At 32.9% G+C, this 23127-nt stretch overlaps 1 protein-coding gene across 1 annotated transcript in view; it reads left to right on the forward strand.

The window, feature by feature from the left end:
* The window catches only part of LOC129229528 (inactive histone-lysine N-methyltransferase 2E-like), an 87542-nt gene that overhangs the window by 56410 nt on the left and 8005 nt on the right, over positions 1-23127 (forward strand). Inside the window, exons 18-25 of the mRNA XM_054863848.1 lie at positions 765-1089; positions 2234-2485; positions 3935-4091; positions 5179-5468; positions 9474-10352; positions 16776-16968; positions 17606-17734; positions 21789-22009. Coding sequence (XP_054719823.1) covers positions 765-1089; positions 2234-2485; positions 3935-4091; positions 5179-5468; positions 9474-10352; positions 16776-16968; positions 17606-17734; positions 21789-22009 — 2446 coding nt within the window. The remainder of the gene's footprint in view (positions 1-764; positions 1090-2233; positions 2486-3934; positions 4092-5178; positions 5469-9473; positions 10353-16775; positions 16969-17605; positions 17735-21788; positions 22010-23127) is intronic.

Consider the following 23127-nt stretch of genomic DNA (forward strand, 5'->3'; position numbering starts at 1 on the left):
ATTTTAATTTTGGATATTAGAAAACAACATTCCAGTCCCCTTAATTATTTTTGCATTTGAAATTGTGGTGCTCTCACAGCAACTTAAAATTGACATTTTCAAAACTAAGGCTGTAAATTTGTGTCTTGATTCCAGTATTAACAAAATACTTCATTATTTAGGGGGGAAAAAGTGTTGCAATGAATGTTTTATGTTAATATCTTGCTTTTAAAAGCCATATTTTCTGAACTCTTCTGCAATAGTGATGTTTTTCTTTCCTATCACTAGTGCATCAAATACTGATGTTTTTCAGTTGAATTATATGATGTATATCAAATAATCAACAGAAGAAATAAATGGCATTTCCAGTAACTTGTAGACTATTACATTCCCAAAAATAGCCAGTTCTGTATTTCCAATAAGCCATTTTAAGAGTATTTTCGACCTTTTTCATTTTTTTATTTTTTTAAGCATCTTTTCATTAGCCTTTTTTTAAATTTAATTCCGTATCAAGAGGTTGTTAAAATTTATTAATAAACTTTTGGTAGGTGAATTAGAATATATTTCTTATGATGTAATATAAGTTCGGATTCGAATAAAAATTCATTATCATTTCATTCATTCTCTCTTGTGTATTTGTGTGCTGCCAGGTCACTCACATTTCCTATTATTTTATCTGATGCTTTATGTATTTGCTATTGACTATCAAGTGGGTATTTGTACTGCAAATTTATAGATATGACTGCATAAAAAATTAATGCGTAATTTTTGTGTCTAAACCCTAGCAAAAGAAGACGAGGTTCTGGAACACCGTCACGAAGACGTACAAGAACAAATAGTGGTGGCTCAGACATTTTGTCCCCAGATGAAATGACACCTTTGAAGGCTACTCCAGCTATTGTATCAACTTCTCTTGCAAGTGGTGACTCTGTACAAGTAACTGCTAGCTTAACTGTAGTTACTGCAACAACTACAACAAGTACAAATACAATTTCAGCATCACTTCCAGCTCCTGAAGAACAACCTCCACCCCCTCCTCCTCCCCCACCACCGCCGCCACCACCTCCTCCTCTTCCTACATCGTCTCCAGCAGGACTCAAAACTAAAAGGGTAATTTTCATTTTTCTTTTCCTTTTTATTGCATTTGAAAAGAAGTCTTACTGCTTAGTTTTATACTTGAAAATGTTATACCTCAAAATACTTGACAGTAGTTCAGCATAGCTTAAGTGTTGTTAATTTGAGCAATGTTAATGAATTTCCATTGAATTGTATATTTAGTTAGATTTAAGGTTGGAGTTCACAGCTCTAAAAATGTAAAACTATGATATCTAATATATTTCATGTTTTGATTTTCAAAATAAAGTTGAAATTTGCAGTCAACTGATCTATGTGGCAATAATTAAAGCAATATAATTAATTAAATTTAGTTGTTCGGGCAAAATGACAAACAAGAAAAGATAATTGATTCAAGGATTTGATACAATTACTGGTTAGGACTCCCTGAAATTCAGGCCATGCCAGAAAAGATATCATTATGAATTAAAATTGATTCTTATACCCTTCTAATTATTATCTTGGCTAGGTGAACTAGCATGAAGTAATAAACTACTTCATGCTAGAGGTGAATTCAAGTGAAATAAAATAAATAAAAAATTTAGATTGATCAAATGATGCAAGAGCTAACCAAGAAGCAAAATTTACAAAAGATTCTCTGTATGGAATGTGCTGTACATAAAATTGTATCTAAAAACAAGTTAAGCTTACCTATTTTTTTCACTAGTTTATTGGGTAAGTGTCGATTTTTAAACAATAAACTTAGATTTTGAACCCCACTCCCAATTTTATGTTGTCCCGCTTACTATTTTTTTTTATCACGTAATATGGCATATTGGAGTTCCACTGTAGTTCAGAGTAGTTTGCTATTTTCCTTATCAGTGTTTGTTTAATTATGATTGTTGTCATAGAAAATTTAAAAAGATATGAAAATTACTTTGATTGACAATAACACTTTTGAAAGCATTCTTCAAATATCACTTGCTGCCCTTACTCAACCAGAAATAAATACATGAAAAATCAGCATTATGTTTTTTTTTTCATTAACGGATTTTGATAGCGTTTATAAATGTAGTCTTCCTACATCTACTCAGTTTGTATCTTGCTCGATATTTAACAGGTCTGTATTAATACATAGAGTATTAACAATTTGTTTGCATAAAGCGTGTAATAAAGTCTTTATTATTATTATCATTATTAGACTCTCATGAAAGAATGGCTTCAAGAAAAATCAGATTCTGCTGTAAGTGCACCTGCATCTTCTTCCTTATCAATTCACACAGAAGTGAAATGGAATATGACAGCTGCTGCACCTACTTGTTATGTTCGTTGTACCAAAGATACTCCACATCCCAGTGGTATTTCCGCTGCTCATCTACGTCGAAACAGCTCTTCGGGACACGTAAGACCAATACAGTTGAAATCAAGTTGTGACCAAGGATCTGCGAAAAAAGTACGTAGTCTTTCCTTTTAAATATATTAAAGCCTCATATGCTTTCTAACATTCCTCTTTGCTTCCAATATTAATTCTATTCTTTGATAAAAACTTTCACGTGTCAATACAATATCCATTTGATAGCTATTTTGTAAGGTGTCTAGTGAAAACAAATGACAAAAATTTATGCCATCAAGTAGGGTATCAATTATTTAAATCAGTGATTTTAAGCATGATTTAAATCAAATGATTTAAAAAAAAAAATTATTGTTTTACAAATGTGCTACAACTAAGCGCTAAAACGTAGTTCCTGCTATATTTTGAGACAAATCCCCATATTTTATTTTTCTTCTACATGCTAAGAGAAAAACACAAAATATAACCAAAACTGAAACTGCAGCATTTTTATGCCTATCTTGGATTGTATTTTGTGGTTGATTCCTAATATTGTATATGAATTGTGTTTCTCCTCTCTCAGTTTTAAGTGATGAAGCAAGGCTAAAAGAGGGCAGAGTTTCTTGTTATTCTTTTTAACTTTTCAGAAAATTTCTGAGTTGCTAACTCTCCCAGTTTTGACAGCAGACTCCAGCATTTCAGTCAAAATTTCCTGCTCTCTAAATTTATAGTTTGTTTCTCCCAATTGCTAATATTTCTTATTTAATTTCCTCATTGTTAAAAAGTTAGTTTAATGCTTTGATATGGGTATAAAATTTTTATCTGTCGATCTTATCGCCTGGCGATTGTTGGTTGGGGTATTTTACTATTTGAGTTGCCCAAATCGTTTCAGACTCTCCTCTAGAGACACTCAGACTCTCCTCTTCTCTCAGAAAGGAACTGATGATGCATTGGCACAAATATCCATTTGCCTACAAAATTTTGACCGTGGTTGAAGAGCAAAATGAATTTCACAAGTTTTTCCATGTGTCTTATATTTAAAGTGAATTTTCCCGATTTCTACCTCATAATTTTTTTTTTTAAATCCTGTTTTATAAATATTCCAACTTAGAGCATAGACTTTGGCAAAGATTGCATGCCGTTGGGGGCAAAGAAAAAATATGTTTACTTTTGTTTTTGCAAACTGTCCCCACCTTAACTTATAAATTTTGTTTTAAAAAAATGTCTGCAAAATTATGATTGTTCAATAAATTTTTCCAATAAAATGTTATGCTTAAAAAATGACAACTGGGTGTGAAATCAACAGGATGCATGTGCAATGTCACAAATTGTATTTTTTGTTCTTCTCAAAAAATATTTAAGTTTGTTTTCCTTATCTAATTTGCATAAGTGTGCAGCTTTGGGCATCTTTCGGTTAAGGTTCATTCCTTTTGTTTTTTATTGTATCATATTATATATACATTCAAATCAGCTGTTTAATGATACCCATTGAACCAATCTTTATTCTGTGGCATCAAGTTGTTTTAAATTTGATATTGCTACTAATCAAAAATTGGATGAAAATATTTTCAGAGATGGCTACGGCAAGCAATGTATGACTGTAATTCATGTGAAGAGCAGCTGACTATTGATCCTGGAAGTTTTGAGACTATGTCTTCTCCCTTAGATAATGGTTATCTTAGTCCTTGCAGTCATGGGGATATCAGTAGTCCAGGTGCATCTGTAGACGGTAAGCAACATTTTTGCTCTTTTTTTTTTTTTTCTAACAACAAAATTAATTTAAGTCATAAAAAAAGTTTTTAAAATGTTTAAACATTAAAAATCAAACTTAATTTCACATACTTTTTCTTTTTAAGGCTATAATAATAAAAAAAAGATTGACCAAAAAAATAAATAATGTGATAATAAGAAGAAGAATAACTGTTGAAAATGTAAAGCTTCTTTCTGTTTATTTCTTGTTCCAAACAAGTTATTCTCCTAAATGCCATCTTGAATTCGGAAGCAATCACAAATTTTATGAGAATTAAACTTAAGGGTGCGTCCATGTGGTTGAATTTAAAGCTAAATGTCTTATTAATGCTGCATAGGATACCAGAAATAAATAGCTCATCTTGTGTGATATGTTAATTTATTTTGATGCAAGGAGTGTTTTAAAAATGTTTTACATCAAATGTAACAATTTAAACATGTGTGAATTTTGCACCTAAAAATTTATCAAAAAGTTGGTCGAACTTGGTCAAACAAATCAACAATAGTTAAGAAAAACTGATAAAACAATGAAAATACTTTTTAACTATCACGATACCAAGAGTAGAAAAAACTTGTGAGTTTAGTGAGGTTGTAACTAAAATCAAATTAAGGCATTTAATTATATTAATTTTTGTTTTACCAGACACATTGTTTGATCTGGTGATGCTGTCTTTAAAGAAAAGTTAGAAAACTGAGCCAAAGCTTCAGCATGTGAATTAAAATAAATTTTGAACCCAAATAAATTTTGAATTACAAAAATGTTAACCTAACTTTTAAATGAAAGTAAAAAAATAGTTAAATTAATCAAGAAAATGTTCTGAGCAATTTCAGAATTATTATTTGTATTGCATTTTGTGAGAAATTCTTTGACTTCAAGCTGCAAATTAGTGAACCCTTTCTTTAAAAGGAAAGATTATTTTTGCAGACTAAATCCAAGTACAGTCAATAAAAATAATTAGCAACTTTTTATACTTAATTCTTAGTATTGATGTATTACTGTCTAACCAATATAAATATTTTATGATTTTTCCTTGTATTCGAAGTTTATATACGTATTTATTTTAAAGATGTTTTAACTCCTTTGAAAAAGAGAAGACTTATGAGGGAATCTATTGAATCTCTCCCATCACCCTTAAGTCCTGTTACAAGTTTCACAGATTGTACAAGTGCCACAATTTCAAACTCATTAAGCAGTGAAGTTAGTGTTGAATCAACAAGTGATTTGCGAGATGATCATCTACTTTGTATTGTCAATGATGTGCCTCTTCCGCTGAAGAAAGATGATAATCAGCCTGTCAAGATCAACGGGTTACCAATGGAATTTGTAATTTCTGAAAAGGAAATCGAATTAAAGGAGGTAAATAAATCTGAAGAGAATTGATTTGTATGAATATCTATAAACATAGGTGCTGATACATTATTTTGCTGGGGAGGGGCCATAAATGTACATGCAACAAATGTCCTGGCTCATGATGCAGTTGTGATTTTGCTCCATATTTAATTAGATTCATTCTAAATATTTGATTGAGATTGAAATAGAATTCATGATTCAAGATGTTAATACATTTTTTCCCCTTTTATAATTCTGAGAAGGTAACAAAAACATTACTTGGTCAATTTCTGTTCAGAATTTAAACTAAGCATAGGGTAACATAAAATCAGTCCTAAAACTGTATCAAAAAAGTTTTTCTATTGAAGATATAGGCATATATTAATGCCTAAGCAATAAATTCTATACAGCAGAATTCAAAATTTAAGGAGCCCTGAATGCTGTTAAATTGAAAAGTATGCAGTAATAGTTATATGCTCAAGAGTAGTAATGATTCAAGTTCCATTCTAAATCGGAACAAATGAAATATTTTTGTTTGCCCATAAAAGGTTTTTCATTTAATTTTTCATTATTTTTACTGTGATACTTTTTTATCATGTATTGCTCTCCTAATACCTGACATTTTTAAGTCATTATTTTTTTTATATTGATTTGTCAAAGTGTTAAAAGTCCTTAAGTTAGGAAGTGAGTAGGAATCAGTGTGTGCTAAAAATTTTGTTCTTGTAATTTTTGTGAAAGTTTCTGAATAATGTTTTGTTTTTAATAATAGGTCCAAAAATAATTGTTTTAATCTAGAAATTAAGCATTATTTACTTAAAACTTTTTTTCATTTCGTATTAACACCCATATATTTTTTATACTTTTGTGGACATTGAAACTAAAAACATTTCAAGATTTTTGTAACAATGCCAGCCAACAAATGTCTTTTGATTTCCCTTTGATGATAATGATAACAAGAAAGAATAGCATGCATTTTGTGTGATTAAAGATGTCCGTTCATAAAATATCCATTTTCCCTCTTCTCCCAACATTTTTCAGGACACATTCATTTGTAGAAGATAGCAGTTTCATCAAAGAATATTCTTGGATTTGGACAAAAGTAGTAGTTATGTAAAAATATTATTATTACGGTATGCTTGTTTTTTAATTTATTTTTATTTATTTCTTCATTCTTGGGCTTTATTTACCAAGTCCTCCCTCCTACTGTTAGTTAAATCAGCTGTTACTATATTGGTTTATTATTAAAGCATTTTTGAATGCTTGAAATACATTACATAAATAAACTGACATTTTTGTGGGTTTATTTACTTTACAAAACTTGTAATGCATTGAGGGATATGCAAGGTATTTATAAAGTGTTGCACAAAAAAGAATTTTTTTAAAAAATTAAAGTTTTTACATATTTTTATTTTATTTTAATCCTTAACTGATCAAGCCCTTCCCCTCACCCAATACAGTATTTGCTGAAGGCATGTAGGTGGAAAATCGAAAATGGAGTGTATCAAAAGAATTCACAAACACCTGTATTTTTGCATAATATAATGATGCAGCAAGTATAATTTACTGGAGACTAAGTGATTGCAGGTGTTGACATTCAGGGCTGTATGATGCCAAAATCTTTCAGATTACCCACCTTTTTGGTAATAGTCTGGTAGAGAACAGATTAAGCTCGAAGGAGAGTCTCCTCTCCAAAATTGAAGCCCCAGTAGCAGAAATTTTCTATCCAGTCTGCAACACTATTCTGGGCAGTTGAAAATAATCTGCAGCATTATTATTAGTTTTATTTTAAGTTTTCATAAAATACACCAGTCGCTTGAAAGGTCAAGATTCAGATATGTTCCAACTCGCCAGTGGCCACCAGACCCAAAAAACTTAGTGGCCCCCACCGTCGCCGAGTTTTAAAGTAAAAAAAAGGGAGGGGGGGGGGGGTCACTACTTTCATAAAAATAAATAGAACTCTGCACACTATGAAAAACTATTATTTATTTAAATGTGTAAAATTCAAATTAAAATAGGTTTTGGAATTTTTTTTTCAAAAAATGAATAAATAAATAAATTAGTGGATGAGAAGTTGGCAGAAAACTGCATTTTAGATGAATATTTTAGTTTATAGCAGAGCTTCCAAAGCAATGAGGATCAAATACAATTGTGCAGATAATAATTCATTTTTCATGAAAATAATTTTTAAAAAAATGATTTATTGTTCATTTTGTTATCTTCAATAGTTTGTATTGAAGCAAACTGATCAAAACTTGATCCAATTCTTTTTTGGGAACTTGGGCAAGTAATAGTCTCGTCTGTTTCCATCTTGCGAATGACCAAACATGGCGTCTATGCGAAAAATTCAATGATTATAAATAGGTTTTTTAATTTGTATAGTAGTAATAAAGAGAGATTCAAAATCCTTGAGATATTCAGATTTTAGCACATAAGCCTCTAAAACAATGAATATAGGATAGTATTGCAATGATAAAGTTTTGCATTTTTCAAGACAATAATTAAGAATTATCCGAAAAAATGCCACATTTTGCACAATTTTGAACTGCATGAATTGAATAAACATCCAATTTTGTTTATGAAAACATAGGCACTTAGATTCTTGCGTACCAACATCTTGGGAATGACCAAACATCGGCATTATGCCAAAAATTAAGATCTTAATTTCTGAATTTGTTGCTAAAAAATAATATAAAAATAAAAATCCTCATGAGACTACACAAAAGTTGAAAAGTTTTTAGCGCTTTTGCATCCAAAGCAGTGAGGATAAGGTGAAATTTTAAATATAAAATTTTTCATTTCTCAAGAAAACTATTTTAAAAAATCCAAAAAAAAAAAAAAAGATTTGCTGCACATTTTAAGTCATTTTTATAAGTTTGCAGTTAAATGAAACACTCCATTCTCCTTTGTTTTGGAAAATGTAGGGACTTAAGCATCTTATCTACTTCGATCTTATGAATGACCAAATATGGCGACTATGTTTCTAGATGAAATGCTGAAGCATCCATTGCTTTTCCGAGGAAAAAACGAACTCTGAACGATTTTTTTGTCAAGTTGTTTTTTTTTCTTTTATTTATTATTTTTTTCATTCTTGTTCTTTAAAATTATCTGCAGGCGGCTGAAAAATCTGTGACGTGCGTCTCGTCTCGCAGTTTCTGCTACCGGGGCTGAAGCTATCATTTTGAATTTTTGCCCTTGTATTTGCAATGTTTTACTTTTTATTTCTCCTAGAATGAGACCAAATCTAATCGCTCACGAACAATCTGAAAAAATACTTTTCCTACAAAAGCAAGCAGTCATCAAGAACAATATAAGTGCAAGCTTTAGCTGTTTTCTTTTTTCAAAGAGTTTTAAAACTTGTTTTTTCTTTTTTTTTTTTTTTTTAATTAGTATTATTCTGCTGGCGTTTTTTAGGGGGGGGGGATGGACTCAATTTGTCAATTGATTGACAAATGTCATTTGTTTACGGTTGGACTGTACTCTTATTCCAAGCCAGACTAGTTTCAGACTAGGCGGACATGGCCTCTCTACAGCTGGGGGGGGGGGGGAGGGGGTATAGATATTTGGAATTAGCCCTAATGTTTCCCTCTAAATGATACAAATTTCTGACTTAAAGGTGCTTTTTATTCAATTATTTTTCTTCATTCTACTAGTAGTTTATTTTCTGGTGTAATTAAATTAATCTTAGAGATATTCAAAAATCTTGAGTGTTATGAACATTTTTTCCTATGCAGTGACGCTATTACAAATTTAAACAAAAAAATTTCTTTTGTTGCTGTAAGTTGATTGTGTAAGTAGTATACTCCAGTCTCCCCAATATTTGCTTGAGATGTATTTATTGACAGAAATTTGGTTTTCTGATAGAATATGACAAAAATCAGAATATTGGCCAGAGATGCATGCTACCCAAGAATAGAATGTCCTAAGTATCAGGTGTAGTAAAAGGGTTAAACATGTTAACCTTGCGTATATATTTTAACTAAACCTTTTTTCACTTACAATCCATTCAGATCATTATGTTTTTTATTCACATAGGAAACTGGTGCTGATCATTCTGTTGACTCTCCAACTTCTGTCAATTCAAGTTTAAACGAAAACTTTGGTGATACTTTAACCAATGAGCCAGAAGTAAGTTTCAGGGAAACAATCGGTATAAATGACAGTAAAACCAATGATGTTCAAAAACAAAATAGCCAAATCAGGACTACTGTGCACTCACCAACCATCAGTAGTGAATTCATTGAAACATCTAAAACTGAAATAAAATCACCTGAAACATTTGCATCTTTAGACACCAAATTGAATTTTGTTGCTAAAATTTCAAGCCCTGTGATTTCTAAAAGTCAAGAAGTTATTCTGAAAAAAGAGATTGTGCAAGCAGATGAACTTAGTACTGCTGAAAATGACAATGCCTCAAATTCTGCAGATATGTCAGAGTGTCAGACATTACTTTCTACCGAGACTGAAAGAGATGATGAAAAAAGTTGCCAAGATTCTGTACCAAAAGAAAGTAAATCACCTGAATTATCCAATCTTGACTCAAATCATAGTTCCTCTGAACTCTCAAACGATCCTACTTCAATCACAGTTGTAAACCCTGTGGATGAAGGTTGTTCATTAACGAAAGACACAGCTGCTGATGTCTCCAAAACTGTTCACAAAACGGATATTGTAAATGAAACTGTTAAAAATGAAGCTTCAGAAGCGGCTTCATTTTCATCTCCCAGACTTGAATCTAATGCTGTTAGTTCCTCAGATACCATAGCTAATTCTTCTAGAAGTGTTAATTTAGATGACAAAGTTGAAACCAGTAGTTTGTTAGACAGCTTGAATGGAACTGATCCTAAGTTACTTGATGTTAAAGATGAAAGCACCGTTCAAACGACTTGTGCTTCTGCGACTCAAAAGCGCAAGGTATGTATAAATCATTACTTTCTTACTATTATTCTTTTAAAAATAAAGTAACTCAATTGAATATAGTTCGCTATTTAGATACTGTTCATAGAAATTTTGAAAATTCTGCAAATTTTTAAAAAATGGAAAATTGTTCTTGTTGTACTAGAACAAGAGCCTGGTGAGCGCCAGACCTACGTCATAGTAAAAAAGCCCAAAATGTTTCTCCATGAGCACATCATAGCAGGTGAGCAAGGTTTGCTATCATTTAAGCTGAGCTGTGCTGGCTTTGGTGAGAAACGGGTAGCAAGAGTTGCGTCAAAATTCTGTCATTCCATGTCAAGTGACCTCGTCGTCTCCCCTCGACCATCTCCGATTTGAATAAAATTTTATTGCAGTGCAGACATGCCTTTGAAACTAGCCTGTACAAATTTTCAGCATCCAAGACCCAAATCCTGGGGATCTAGGATAAGTTTTTTAAAAAAGGTTCCAAAATGGCGGAACAGTTTGTGAAAGGAATTGCCATGTTTAGACTGATCCATAGGTGACCAAAATTGAAAGGGGAGGGCTCAGATATTTTCCTCATGGTTTAGCAGGATATCTTCCCCATGGAAACCGATTTTAGTACAAATTAGAGTTTTTAAAATTTGACATTTTCAATAACTTATTCATCAATGGCTGGAGAAGAAATGTTTTTTAATTTTTGCAAAGAAAAAAGTACTCAAGCAAGGAAATTCTAGTTTATAGGGGGGGGGGCTTGAGCCCCCCTATATGGGGGCCTATGGACTGTTCCCATATTGGATGCTATTTTAGAACCCACTTTTCTTTTCGAGGTATCCTAGATCCTCATGATTTGTGTCTTGGAAGCTTAAAATTTGCATAGGTTAGTTTCAGAGGCATTTGTGCACTAGAGTGGGCCGAGAAAATCGAATTTCTTCGGCGCACTTAGCCTCAGTGCGAAAAATTTGACTCCCTCACTAATTATTCTGCAAAATTTTAATACTCTGAGTGAATGTCTTCCAGATTTTTAGAAAAAAATTTAAAAAAAAGAGAATTTCCAAAATATTTTCAAATCTGCAGAAAAATTAGTCTTAGGGCGGAAAATTTGTGTCTTCCTAACACTAATGTCAGAGCAAAATTTTTATGACTCTGAGTTAATGTCTTCCATTTTGGCAAGAGTCTTGAACTTCAGTCAAAAGAGCCCAAAAAACTGATTTTTTTCTTATTGTGCAACTGCTGCAAAGGGGGGAAATTAAAAGTTTTGAAGGTCTTTAATTAAATCTAAATGCATCTAGAATAAGACCAATTAGATATCAAAGTATTTATAAGGTTAGAAACTGTCACTGACAGGTATGCAAAACATCAGAACTACTTTTATCACAGATTTTTATTCATTTTGGAAAAAATTACAAAATGGTTTTGAAAGCTTATTTTTTTATGCATTATTAAAAGTTTGAAGTGTACAGTTCATGCTTTGTAATTTAGAGTTATAGATACGTCACGTATTATTGTAATTTGTAATTACTTTTATGCTCAAATGCTGGCATATTGCTGCGTGCTTTTAAAACAGCGAACATATACTTGTCGCTTTTCTCTTAGCCACATACTTGATTTGATGCCTTTGAAACCAACTTCACGATGCATTGAATGGCCTGTGTGAATGAATTGAATGAACTTCCAGTTTTCGCATGGAACTCCATCAACCAAAATATTTTGTAGATGATCTGAAGGGACGTTGCAGAGAACTGGTGGAGATGTAATTTTGCAAGTATTCCAGTCTATCAAACCAACATAATCTGCTGCCTCAAAGTTAAGCTTTGGGATGCGGAATGTGCGCATACAGTTTTTATCTAGAGATGCACTCTCTCTAGCCTTTAGGATTCTATGAATGCAGAGCTCTCTGATATTCACCTTTTCATCTGTTAGGATACTTAACAGAATGTTCTCTGCAGAAGCAAAGAACGGGATCGTGGGGGGGGGGGGGGGATGATGGGATCGGTTACGTTATGATACATTTTTGGCAAGTATCTTTATGCTTGAATGATTTCCCACACATATCTTGCTCTGTCTTTAATAGAATGGTTGATTTTTATTTTAAACCAGGATGGAGAATATATGTTAAAAATAAACTTGACCAAGATTTTCAATTCAATTGATGGTTTTGTAGTTGAAATGCACAATCTCAAGATTCTAATGGCTGTTGTCAGCCAATGAGACATATTTAGAGCACCCGGTCCCTAGTTAGCAAAATCCGGAAAGCATACATCTGATTTAATGGCATGAGATATTTGCAATAAATATAGTTGATCCTTACTCAGTATCAACGGGTCAACGTCAGGAAATTTGCAATCCATTGGCTTAAATCTAACTATGGGACATTTTCAGGGCCGGATTTGGAAGTGTGGAGGCCCCGGGGCAACAAAGGAGTGGAGGCCCCTAATCAGGGTTGGAAAAGATCATCATATTTTCTAAAATATCCGATACTTTGATATATATCCGAACATTTTTATATATATGTATATATCCGATATTTTCGACCCATGAAAGTTAGGATATTTTGTAAAACTTTTATTGTGGGGGCCCCTTTGTTGTGGAGGCCCCAGGGCAGTAGCCCCGTCTGCCCTCCCCTAAATCCGGCCCTGGACGCTTTTTACAATCGTATAAGCTTTTTCCGATATCACTGCAGTAAGATTTTTAGCCCTGACATTTTACCACCAACAAATTGGAAGAAATGTTGCAATGGAAGTTCGTTAAAATGTAAAAGACAAATAGCCCACTGGAGAGGCCTACGAAGATTTTATTCTAATAGACGAATTACTCCCCCTTTTACTCCAGTGTTTACATCTGTTCCAATAGCAAGAAGGTTTTAGAATTCACCGCCACACACATGAGCTTTCGCATACCTAGGAATGCTTTTCATGATGTCTAGACGGAGTTTTAGGTAAGTATGAAGTTGGTTATGTGTTAGTCGCATTTAAGGAATTTTTATGAAATTATCTATTTTAGGTCGTTTTCCAGGGCATAAATAATTATCTCACAAGCTTCAAATTTTACGTAGTAGTTTGTGATAGGAAGTTAATTACATCATTATTCATTCCCCTACTAAGACTTAATATTCTTCGGAATTTTAAAATATTTTGTAAATATTCTCTTTTTTTAAAAATTATTTTTAAAAAATCTCTACAATTCAAGTCTTTTGCCAGAGCGGAAGACATTAACTCAGAGCTCTAAAATTTGCTCTGATATTAGTGATAGGAAGTCATAAATTATCCACTCTAAGACGAATTTTTCTGCAGATTTGAAATATTTTGGAAATTTTCTCTTTTTTTTACTTTTTTCTAAAAATCTCTAAAATTCAAGCCTTTTGTCGGAGCAGAAGATGTTCGCTCAGAGTATTAAAATTTTGCAGAATAATTAGCGTGAGGGAGCCACAAATTTTCCGCACTAAGGTTAAGTGCTCCTAAGGAGTTGGATTTTTTTTCGGCCCACCCTAGTGTGCACCTCTAAAACATTCTCCAAATCGGAAATTGTTGAATGGTGACCACCAGGTCACGTGACATGGAATGAATCTATGATGTTTAGTTTTTGCAGCATCTTTATGCAATTTTGATACCTATTTCCTGCCAAACCCAGTACAACTCAGCTTAAGTAATAGCAAACCGTTCTTACTTGCTGTAGTGTGCTTACACAAAAAAATTTTGGGCCTTTATACTACAGTGCTGGTAAAAAAAATTGCATCACCCTCTCATTTTCACAACAATGGGATATGTGAGAAGTTTTAGTCGACCAATTAGCGATGAATTTATGTGAAATTCTGCAGAAAATAAACATTTAACAGCAGGAATCCGATAATTGTTTACTTTATTTATGGAAATACATGACCAAAACTGTAACAAGTACAATGTGAAGTGCATCCACATTGCCAACTGGACAATAAAAAAGTCAGTAGAGGTTTTAATTATAGCATTCTTTCTGTTCAAAATTAAACAAAAGTAGCATGGAAATGTTTGAACATCATAAAATAGAACCTAATATTTTGTTGGTCCACCTCTAGCTTTAATGACAGCTTGATATCTACGGGGCATTGAACGGATGGGTGATTGAATATATTCTTTACTGAGTTCATGGTGCCATACACGAATTATTGATCCCGGAGTTTTGCAAGTGATGTTGGCTTATGTTTCATCACTTTTACACCCATTCTATCCCAACGATTTTCGATCGGATTTAGATCAGGGCTGTTTCCGGACCAAGGCAAACTGCTGACCCCGTGCTCCTTTTTCCATTTCTGAAGCTGCATGTGAGTAAAATGCAGGGAAAAGAGCGTTGAGCTGCATTGAGAGAGAAAAATTTATTTACCCCCATGTCAATTTTGTAGGGCTGAAGGAAGCATTTCAGACATCAGAAATATTTAGCAGAGTAGCAGTTGAAATAATCACATGACAAACGAGTCCCGAAGAAAAATATCCTTTTATTTTAGCATGTTAAATGAGCTAATACTTAGACAATGTATTTGACGTATATTGAATTCAGTTCAACAGTAACATTAAAAATATAACATTGTACTGGAACGAACAACATCTCGTCAAAAATGGCTAAGAACTTATTTCGAATTACTTTAGAAAAGATGCATCTTCACGAAATAACATTCAATATAATTACGCCATTTTCATTTGAACTGGATAGGACGACACGAATGTGCAGACATCACACACAACAAAAATAAGGGAGAGAGAGTAAGCTCTCAAACATGCAGCATTAAATACCGTGAAAACACATGGTGGAACAATCAACATTCGAAATTTTAATCGCTTATGCAAAATAACAAGCACTGTTGCCATTCACAAAAACTTTAGAAAACATCTCATGGTTATCACATGCAGGAACTAACCAAAAACCCAATCCAGTTCAGATGAGTGAATCGCCCAAACGACGTCACTACCGATTCAATGTTTACATCGGAGTAATTTGTCCGAACACAATCTGCATGGGGCAAAAAAGTATTTTAGAAGAAATAACTGTGTTTTTTTTTTGTTTTTTTTAAAATTTTATTTTATTTATCTGAAAGAAATTTGACTAAAATACTAACAAATTTAAGTCTAATGGCAGGATAAAGATTTTTAAATTGTCACTTACCAGATTTACCCTATGGCACGGAGCAGAATCATCCTGAAAATGAAGTTTGGAACTGAAGTAAAGTGATCTCAGATAGTAGGAAGCAATTTCTCCTCCAAAATGCCAATATACACCTGAGTGTTAACTGTTCCTTGTACAAAGTGAAGCCAACCAACTCCTTGATCTGAAATACATCCCCAAATCATCTGGGATACGGGATGCTTGACTGTGTGTTGAATGCAGTCAGGATGATATTCCTCTCCTTTGCGGCGTCTAACTGCGTGCTGTCCGTCGGATCCATGCAGATTGAATTTGGACTTGTCCGAAAACATAACTGAATTCCATTGATCGACAGTCCACCCTTGGTGAGCTTTTGCCCAGTCTAGACACTGTTCCGCATTTTTTTTTTGGTAAACAATGGCTTCTTTCGTGGTCGCCGTGCCACCAAACCCGCACCACACTGTCGTTTTCATACACTAGACGTGGATGTGTGAACAACCGATTCGTTTTCCCATGCTGTTCTAAGGTATGATTGTCTTCCCAAGACGAAGTTGTATCAAAAACCAGTCCTGCGCTGCATTGGATATTCGTGGACGACCACTGCCAATCTTTCTTATGTGCTTCCGATGCTCTTTAGCTTATTCAGTAGTTGAACAACAGTCGATTGCGAACAGTTTATTCTTTTTGCTATGGAACGTGACGACAATCCTTTGTCCAATGCAATGGCAACACTCTTCCTTTGCGGTGTCAGTTGAACATATTTCAACATACTGAAACTCATAAGTCCAGATCGTAAATGAATGTGTCGAACATTCAACTGGGTTTTTTATACAGTTAGAAGGATGATGCAATCTTACGCAATGCATCATACCGATGCCAATTCGTGTTATATGGATTTCGCGGATGATGCAATTTTTTTTACCACCACTGTATGACATAGGTCTGGTACTCAAGGGATCTTGGGTTATAACTACTGTTTCTCAAAACTTGCTGCCACTTCCGTATTTTTCAGGCCCTCTTTTGTTATGGCACGCACTGGTATTTCCTTCTTGGAGAACTTACAGTGATTTCCTTAAAAATTGATTCTGGAAAATTCTTAACATTTCATTTCCAATGTGCTTATGAATTTTCTTAGTTATTCCATGCTTAGTGTTTTCATTTGACTAGAATTACCCTTAGAGGTCACTAGAAATATTACTACATTATTATACAAATTATAGTTTTTGTATGCTATCATTTTTCAGCTAACCAAAATGAATGAATAAATAATTAAATAATAAATACAGCGTACTGAATGAATAGAGATGTAATATTTTTATTGCATTTTAGGTGTCATTATCTGAATACAGAATGAGAATGAAGGAGAACAAATCAAATTCTGACCCTGCTAAGAAGTGTGTTAAGTCTCCTGGAATTTGTGCTACTGCCATATCTGATGCTTTGCCAGAACAAATCTCTTTAGCTCCTTTACCTTTGTTTGATACATCCATTGGAGCCAAAAGCCCTATGCAAACAAACAAAGGTATTTAATTGAGTTATATATTTAAAAATATCTAACTCAAATTTTGATCATTAGCAATGTGTCACGTTATCTGTGCCAAGTGAGAATTCAAAAAATTATTGTCGTTTTCCCTTGTTTTAATTACCACCTGAGCTGAAGATGAGTATTTAGCTTAGATGTTGAACACCAAATTTTATCCTTTAAAAAAGTAGATTTGATTAAAATTGTGTGTATACAATTTCAGAAAGATAATTATCGTAATTTTGTTTATTAAAATTAAAAAATCAGAGTTGTAAAATTGAATCAAACATAGTTTTTTTTCTTTGAATGAATATTATTAGAAGAAATAAATTTTTTACCACTTATTTCAATTTTCGAACTTGCTAGAACTAGCAAGCACAAAGTGACCCTATGAATCTGTTTGAAGCTGAATACATGCTGATATGAAAAAAGAAAATCAAACCTGTAACTCAGCATTTTGTTAAAAAGAGTTTTTAAAAAATTGTCTTGAAGACAAATTGCATGTGTTATTGAAAAATAATTTTTGACGAACCCTTCATGTAAACTTTCTTTATGGTTGAGTAATTGAAATATTAAATTATCTGTGAAATTAAAACATATATTTAAGTTTATAAATATTTATTTATTTATTTTTCAGCTCTAAAGAAGAAAAAAGAAACTGTAAAATGTGAAGTGGAAGAAAAAGATCAGAGAGATGAAATAGAGCATAGAGAAAATCTTACTGAACGTTTAAAGAGAGAATTTGGTTTTGATGATGAATCAGAAGGTATTTTTTTGAATCACTCAAATTATGTTTCCTTTCTTTGTATCTTATATATTTCCCGTCTTCTGATAAATTGGATTCATCATTTATATGACATTTTTACTGAAAATTGTAGCTAATTATGCTATAGCAAAGGTGCTAGTTTTGTTTAAAAGTTTCTCATATTTATTTATAAAGAATGAAAACACACAGCAACAGGGCTCCTGATGTTTGAAAAATTCTGTAGCTCTCTTCAAACAGCAAATTGGATCAAAAAGTAAAAGAAAACTTTTTGTCTAAATCTGATTGTTTCTTGTTTAAAAAAAAAAAACTACTATGGCATCTGAAGTGCTTTTTTTCCCCCTTTTGTCTGTTTAAGTGACCTGTAGTTTCATTTTTTTAAATGTTAGTTAAAATATAATCAAAAATGATGAAAAAAAAAACCAGATGAACCTTATCTAAAATAGCTGCTTGCCAGCAATATCTGCTGTGTGAACAAAAGGGTAAAAAAGTTGAGGGCTGAGAAAGAGTCGATTATGAGCATATCAGTGTGCAGGTAAGTTATAGCAGCAAAATTAGTTATTGTCTATAATAATGTGTGTAATTGTGTATGTATGGAAATTATGAAATGGGAAGGATCCCTGATTATTTATGAAACCTTAATGTATAGAATCCATCACCTCACCCATTGGAGTAAACTGCAAGTTATATTAACAGAAGAAAAAATTTCCTTTTTTTAAAGCAATATTTTATAATAGCCGCTAGAAGTCTGTAATAAAGTAACACTAGAATAAATTAGGCACTGGAAAGATTCATTAGACAAAATAATATTTGATTAAATTTTAATTTTCACTTTAACTGATTCAATTAATGCATCAACATATTAAATACTTATACAACAAAATATTATCGAATTTAACAAATAATAGTGCGCTATTTATCATTATCAAATATATCATATTGTTACGCGTTCAGTGCAACTTCACATTTTCTTTGAATGACGACACAGTTCTTGAGAAAAACACAGAGATTTATTTACAACTGTGTACAAGAAATATCGTTAACGACTGCTAAATTCACCATTGCAATTAGGCAAATATCAATTACCGTATTTTCCTGTGTATAATCCGCAGATTATCTATTAAAAAAAGGCAAAGTTTATGAGGTGCGGATTATTCGCTGCCGCGGACTATCTGTTATTTTTTTTCTTCTTAACGCCAACACTCCGATTCACCAATAGAGACCGTACGCCGACTGAATGTTGTTTATTTTACATTGTTTGCATGTTCCTTCTCGCTGCCTCCCTGTATGTTGGTTATTTTACGTTGCTTGAATGTTCCTCTTACGCGATTCAGGCCCTGTAAAATAATCAACATTACAGTGAATTAGGAAGCCATTTGCACAAGATAAGACCATTTATTCCTTTGTCTTGACTCTGTTTTTCAAGTAATTATCGTACCATAATCTTAATTTCAAAAAGAAATCCTTATATATAGATTATATTTCAGATTAATATTGGTTATGCCTTCAAAGTAATTACCTTTTACATTTTTTGTTTAATTGCTCAAATGGTATGTTAAATTCAAACTTTATTTTTTTTTACATCGTGGTTACATCTGTGGATTATATGCTGCCACAGATTATACGAAGCGCTTTTTTTTTCAGGCCGATTTTAGGACCTGCAAATTATAGGCCGCTTGCGGATAATACGCAGGAAAATATGGTAACACCATATACTTAACGATGGCACACGTATTTACATCCAAATACGCAAAAAAAAAAAAAATCACAGCGAAATGCATCACAATAAACAGAGCAACCCTCAGACGAATCTCAGACAGCTAAAACATAACTAAAACTTTATCTCTTGCTGAGGCTATTTATAAATCCTAGAGAAGTTTCAACAAAATTCGAAATGCTTCTTGTATTTTCTTTTTATTCCATTCACAAATGTTATCCGGGGACCATATGCTTCAATTGAATGTTGGGGGTTGTATGTACATTACAAGAAGCTATTTACAGATTATGTTACTAAGATAATTTTAGCTGATAAATAATGGAATAAACGCCAAATTTAGCTAAATTACAACAAATTAATCATAAGAATAATTACTATTTACAGAATTAGTAACAATATACAGCTGCTGGATTATCTAATGGCCATTATGTAAAAAAATTACTTGCAGTTTTGATGTGGGCCCGCATTGAAGACTATTTTATCTGCTAAATTGGTAAAGAGGCATTTTACGTTGAGTGAGTGTCGAGAATAATCAGTCAATTATTTTATTGGAGAAAAGTTCGATTTCAAATATGACAGGGATGGATCCTAGTTGTTTGTAGAGCAGATCGAATGATGAAGAATGAAAGAAGTAGTCAAACAGTCTGCTGGGGAATTTTTCACCGACTTGCAGTGGTCGAATGTTTTGGATAACTTATCAGATTAGAGATTTCTTCTTTGCTGTGGGTGACATCCTTTTTAACAAAAAGAAAAAAAAATTAAAGTTCTCGCTTGCCGGTATATATCTACTGGGGACGCTGGGGCACTCACACACAAACCAGCCTTGCGTTTTTCAAACACAGCGTATCACATCTTATCCGATCACTGACCTCTTCAATATGTTCATACTTGAAGTCAACTGTCTGCAGAGACTTTTTCCGCCCACACCTGGCGGCGTTGTTTGATCCATACGCAGTAGGAAAAGAGTTCTCCAAAAATTATGTTCAAGATTGATGATTATGTTGTTGGCATTGAAGAAAAACAGTTTAAAACTTTAAGTTGATGAAAGGTTACAACAAATAATCATAATGAAAAGAAAAACTGATCCCTAAATATGAAATACACTTGAAATCCTACCAGCTGTTTACTTATTATGATATCAATGCGCAGTTGGCACATTCTGTAAAAGGCGGCACAATCCACACAGTTAAAAAATTTAACCATGTTAGAAAATCTTTCAAGGCTTGTCAAGCCAATAACCAATGTGACACAAAAATAACCAATATTTCCGGTACAGAAATTCTGAAGGTGTTATAGATTAAGATTAAAATTACTAGAAAGTTACGAATCATGATAAAAAATTAAACAATAGTGGCAGAGTGAGATCACACTGTCACAATGTGGTTAGAAGAATTGACTGTCCCAAGGTAGAGTTGAATGTCTCCATTTTGTTTATAAAGTTGTAACAGGGTTGACAACTTTATAAACAAAATGTGGCAAATGATAAGTATTCAAGCAAATGTTTCCATGTGAGGCTTTTATATTGTGTGAGACCTATTTCATCATTTACCTTAACTTATTGATCACACCTTGCAGTAAGGAATTTTAGGGTTAGATGCACTAATGAATTTCCTGTTACTATTCTATTTTCACTCTAGTCTTTTTTTTTTTTTTTTTGAAGATATGTCCTTCATCTATGCTTTTAATCAGTTCAAAATATCCCATTTTGGTGGATTACTTTTCTGATAACTTGGTTAATTTCATTTCCAATTTCATCAAACATTGGTAAGTTTAATTTTTGCACCAATTTCTGCCACTCTCACTTTGTTTGAAATGCTTCATGCCTTCCAAATTTTATGCATAAGGCATAAAATTTTCAAATTTTGATTATTGTGCTATTGCATGTCAGTCCAGTCCTGAGTTTATACGTATTTCAAATTTTTACGTATTTCGAAATCCAGTAAGTAATTTTTATTTCTATTGTTTCCACTGACATACATCCATTTAAAACTTGGTATTTACCATTGACAAAGAAGTCTGTCTTGTGGATTTAATTTCACTTGAATTCATGCAGCTCTAATTTATGCAGATTTTAAATGCATCAACAATTTATTCAAGTTTTATATTTTATGTTAATGTCAAATATTGCAACTTTATCTGTATGTTATTTATCATTTAAACAGTCAAGAATTTTACTTAATTTTACAAAAAGCAATGTTAAATGAATTGCAAAAAAAAAAAAAAACTATTGAACTGAAACTTTAAACAGTAGTTAAAAAGTAAATTTGCCCATGAAGTGATTGCTCTTATGATATGCCTAAAACGAAACAAAAATAAAATCTATCATTTTTTCTCAACTAGGTTCTGTCCAAAGCTTATGTTTAAAATCCAAATCTAATGCAATAACTACATCTAATGCCAGTGTCATATGTACTCAACAACCACCACCACCTCCTCCTCCTCCACCACCTCGTCATCCGCGTCCTACTCAAGTTATGATGACGGGAGCTAAATTGCCATCTTCACAATTCGGATTTCCTGTTATTCCTTCATACCCCAGACTCCAATACATGGTTAACCAGGTAAGATTTTATTCAAAATACAACTACATCATTATCATTGGTCATTTAACATTGGGTCATTCCATGTCGAATCGACTCAACCTGAAGATCTCAGATTTACAAGAAACTTTCAGAAATTTTACTCTTTATCATCTTAACAGTATATCAAAATCTATCATTTATAATTGATGAATAATTATTTTTTAAATTGTTTGAAAAGTTTTTTTTTACTTGCTGCCAGTACTTTAAAATGTAAGTTCTGTGAAAGCTACAGAGTTGTATAATAGCTCATTTTAAATACAATTACATGCACTTTAATTTGATTTGTAACTTAAAATTTTTTTAAACATTGTTGGAAAAATATGTTTTTAATGCATTTTAATGACTACATCTGTCTGAAAACTTCCTAAGTGGGACATAACTGGATTTGCAGTTAACAGCTAATAGTATGGGAAAACTTAGAGACTTCGGCTAAAATATGCTTTAAAATGTTATTGCTTAGGTTATATGGGAGCTCAGACTTGCCAACTTTCCGGATTTAGCCCGGTAATGCCGAATTTTTGCCGCATCTTCCGGGTTACAGGATTTTTGTGATTTTTTTCCGGAATTCCTCTAATTTTCCGTCGATAATCAAAAGAACGTGTATGGATTCAAATTTTCTTCCGTTGTGGACGCGACCTTCCTTTATCTACCGCGAGTCTGATATGACGTCATAGATCGCTCTGTGGCGGTGCCAAACTCAACGCTGTTCCTCGTTGTTGGCGACTCCAAATCTTTCCGCTCAGCAGGTATGATGGTTTGAGATGTTTGGCATCGTCCCAAGTAACGTGTTCGCGCGCGATTGCTACTTTGCTTACATTAGCTACTGCGGAGTGCGTAGGCAATGGATGTTAAGAAAGCTTCGGAAAAGTTATGAATTTTGGTGGAACTTGACGATGTCTGGAAGAAAATATGATTCTATCTTTAACAAGTCAAACAGTGTTGATCATCCATTCATTATAGAATCAAGAAAAGGTCAACAGTTTGCGTTTTGCTCTTTGTGCTGTTGTGATTTTTCCATAACCTTTAAAGGAAAAGGAGATGTTATTTCTCATATCCGTCGTGATGAAGACATTTTCATTGGTAGAAAGAAGCACAGA

Source organism: Uloborus diversus, chromosome 9 (assembly GCF_026930045.1).
Source record: "Uloborus diversus isolate 005 chromosome 9, Udiv.v.3.1, whole genome shotgun sequence".
Lineage (NCBI taxonomy): Eukaryota > Metazoa > Arthropoda > Arachnida > Araneae > Uloboridae > Uloborus > Uloborus diversus.